At 47.2% G+C, this 3,918-nt stretch overlaps 1 protein-coding gene across 1 annotated transcript; it reads right to left on the bottom strand.

Moving 5' to 3' along the window:
* Window positions 1-695: 695 nt before the first annotated feature.
* Window positions 696-1,682, bottom strand: LOC123099717 (uncharacterized). Its single transcript, XM_044521824.1, has one exon. It carries the CDS (start codon window positions 1,595-1,597, stop codon window positions 1,031-1,033), a length of 567 nt encoding a protein of 188 aa, XP_044377759.1. The 5' UTR covers window positions 1,598-1,682; the 3' UTR covers window positions 696-1,030.
* Between the last annotated feature and the right edge of the window lie 2,236 nt (window positions 1,683-3,918).

The raw sequence follows: 3,918 nt of genomic DNA on the forward strand, positions 1-3,918 counted from the left end.
ATATAAAGTATATAAGATTGATAATATAATAGCATGAGACAATCCAAAATTATAGATAGGTTGGAGACGTATCAGAGACTCGGGTCATCTTGGATCAGGGCGACAGTCATCGGCATGATGAGGCTACCATGGCGAGGTTTAGGGCGGAAAATATGCACCTCGTGTTGGAGGAGTATGAGTAGTCGGTGCATCGGAACAAGCCGGTGATAAGGGGGTGAGGAAGGAGAAGGAGGAGGAGGAGGAGGAGGACGCTGGTCCCTCAAGGGTGATCGAGCTCGATTCGAAGGACGGGACGATTCGGGCTCCGATATTGGCTGGGACAATCTCTGAGTAGTTTGCAGTCGAAGTAAGTTTCTATCCGAACTGAATGTCTTGAAACCGGGTACATATGAACCCGCTTTTAAAAAAAGCATTTTAAACATGTTTTAAAAGGTGAATATTTTCAAAACAAAATTTCACGTCTACCATCTCTGCAAAATATGTGTACGACATAAAATTTAGCGAAAAAATGCCTTTTTTTGCCTCCGCAAAAAAGACAAATTTCAGTGCTTTCAAATAGCGTTTCAAGACACTTTCTTTTGTCTTTTTTGCACGGGCCAAAGATAATTTTGTTTTTCAGCGAAAGTTTCGGTGCGCACATACAATGTGGAGCTGTACATGTGGAACTGTTTTTCAGATTTTTTTGGCAATTAGAAATGTGTTTTCTGAAGTGGGCTCATATGCACCCGGGTTCATCCACGTATTTTCCGACTCCTATGCTTTCTTTCTATGTACCCACACATGTAGATGTAGCCTACTTTCACCCGGGTCCTGGCTGTCCCCGAACGGCAGATAGCCAAAGCAGCAATACAACTATACAAGCGTACCACCACAATTCAAATTGCACAATGTTTCACGTTTAGTCGTTTACAGAGGATGCGGTCATGTGGACGATTTACGTTTTCTGAAGATGAGTGCATGGCAACGTTGTGCTCCCCGTGCCGGGCGACCGGCGGCCGCCTCGAGCAGTCCATCACTACTAATTCTGAAATTAAGCGGCGACCGGCCTTGGGATGTGGCCGCAGTTTTCCGGCGTGGCGGAGACGCTCTTCTGGGCGCGCAGTTGCTGGTAGAACCTCCTGATGAACTCGTCGGCTTCCCTGTCCACCTGCTGGTGCTCGCTCGCCGTGAACGGCGAGTAGGTGATGTGCAGCTTGTCCGTAGCCGGCGACGCCCACGTGGTCGGAGAAGGCGTCGCCGCCGCGAGCCCATCCTCGTCGTCGAAGAGGTGCCCGCTGTCGTTGAGCATCTCGAGCACCCTCGCGATGTCGGCCGCGTCGTAGCTGCTGTAACAGCCGGCCGCTTCGTCGCCACGGTGCTTCGCCGCGACGGTTGAGGAGCGAGAGCGGGCCGCCGCGCGGCGGTGGAAGTTGACGAAGCCGCCGAGGGCCTTGCTGGCGTCCCTGCTGCGGTGGAGGTCCATGGCGAGCTTACGCCCGGACGACAGCGCGCCGCGGCGCAGAAGGTAGATGACGGTGCGCGCCAGGCGCCACAGCCGCCGCCCCACGCTCTTGGGCTGAGCAGCAGTGGTCTTCCCGGCGACGACCTTGACGGCCATTTGCAACCGAGATAAGCGGTGTCACTCGCTCTCGTCTCGCTCTTGGTCGTTGGATAGGTACTAACGCTACTGTCACTCACTCTCGTCTGGCTCTTGGTCGTTGGATAGGAATAGGATAGGGATGTCAGGTATTTGAAGGAGCGAGGGCTCTGTCTTGTGTGTCGTCGCGTGCCGGGCTGGGTCTGAAACGAGGGATGGTGGCTTACATTATTGGTCGTGGTTGGCGAAGGATATGGAGCCTTTTCTTTGAGCACCAACCTGCCTGATCGGAGTACTTTTTTTCTTCCTTTTTAAGGTTGCATGATTGGGGTAAAATAATAATATGGGAGATTAGTGCAACCCTGGGTTTTCAGTGTCTGCATGGATATGGATGTCGATGTTCTCAACACATCTTGGAGAACGACTTGGAGTTGTCTCGAGTATCGACGTCGACGCAGCCGTGCTGATGCTCGTGCCATTGGTGCAGTGCGGCATAGGTCACTCTAGGCCATACTTGCTCGTACTCTGGAAAAAATGACAGGGTGCTGAGTTCAACTTTAACGAAGATGAGACATGTGCATACGTCATAAGAATGCCGTATATTCATAGGGGTGAGTTTGCATTCGTGTTGCGAGGATCTGTACTATATTTTTCAAGAAAAAAAAAGGCAAGAACAGTAGTTTCATCCAACTAACAACTACTTATAACGTATACTGTACATGGTAACACAATTGTTGATTAAAAACAACAAAACACAATTATTGGTGTCTTCACCTGCTTTAGATAGGCCAGGGCCACGTCCTTCTCTTTTCTTTTTTGTTTGGATAAAGGACACTTGTTGCCAAAATAAGAGCGCTTTGCATGATCCACGTAGCACATAGCACCACACCAGATTTCATCTACACGTAAGAGGTCGGTGCTACAAAGTACAAAACTCATGTGCCGAAAGTTTGTTTTCAAGTGCTCAACAGATTGTTATCGGAATTTAGGAGAAGTAGAGATTAGGTTTTTCTCCCCTATATCCCTTGATGGCTAGGGTAAACTCTTCCCTCCAATCTTCACCAATGAGCCTGTAGGCTCGTCTCCCCTCTACCTGCCCCTCCGGCGGCCGGTGACGGGGAGGAGAATTCTAATGCCTCCCCTCTGATTAGTAGTTTAGCTTAGGTTTTTGTTTTGTCCTTGCATGTGCAGTGCTTGGACGGATGGCGACACTTTTTTTTTTGAGTTTGTCTTTCAGGCTTCAATCCTTCTCGAGTTTTCAGTGTCTGCATGGATATGGATGTCGATGTTCTCAACGTCTCGGAGAAAGACTTGGAGTTGTCTCGAGTATCGATGTCGACGCACCCGTGCTGATGATGCTCGTGCCGTTTGGTCCAGTGCGGCATAGGTCACTCTGAAAAAAAAATGACAGTCTGCTGAGTTCAACTTTAACGAAGATGAGACATACGCATCCGTCATAAGAATGCCGTATATTCATGGGGTGAGTTTGCATACGTGTTGTGATGGTCTGTATTATATTTTTTTAAAAAAAGAGGCAAGAACAATTTCATCCAACTAACAGCTACTCCCTCCGTTCCTAAATACGGAGTATTTGTCTTTTTAGAGATTTCAAATGAACTACCGCATACGGATATATATAGACATATTTTGGAGTGTATATTCACTTATTTTGCTCCGTATGTAGTCACTTGTTGAAATATCTAGAAAGACAAATATTTAGAAACGGAGGGAGTATCGTGCTTATATTTTTTTAAACAATCACAGGGGGAGAGAATCCCCACTGAATCTACGTGCTTATAAAGTATACATAGTAACACAATTATTGATAAAAAACATAATTATTGGTTAAAAACCAAAACAACACAATTATTGGTGTCTTAATCTGCTTTGGATAGACCAGGGCCACGTCCTTCTCTTTTTTTTTTCGGATAAAGGACACTTGTTGCCAAAATAAGAGCGCTTTGCATGATCCACGTAGTACATAGAAAAATATGGTACGTAGCACCACACCTAATTTCATCTACACGTAAGAGGTCGGTGCTACAAAGTACAAAACTCATGTGCAGAAAGTTTGGTGTCAAGTGCTCAATAGATTGTTATCCAAATTTAGGAGAAGTAGAGATTAGGTTTTTCTTCCCTATCCCTTGATGGCTAGGGTAAACACTTCCCTTCAAACTTTACCAACGAGCATGTAGATTCGTCTCCCCTCTGCCTGTCCCTCTGACTTTCCGGTTGTCATCGACAAGGTCAAGCCGGCTTCGATAGGAGAGCGGCGGCAGCGGTGGATCGACGGCTCGTTCTGGCGGCAGTAGTGATTGTTGGGTGATCTCGAAATATCAATA

Source organism: Triticum aestivum, chromosome 1B (assembly GCF_018294505.1).
Source record: "Triticum aestivum cultivar Chinese Spring chromosome 1B, IWGSC CS RefSeq v2.1, whole genome shotgun sequence".
In the NCBI taxonomy this organism is placed as follows: Eukaryota; Viridiplantae; Streptophyta; class Magnoliopsida; order Poales; family Poaceae; genus Triticum; species Triticum aestivum.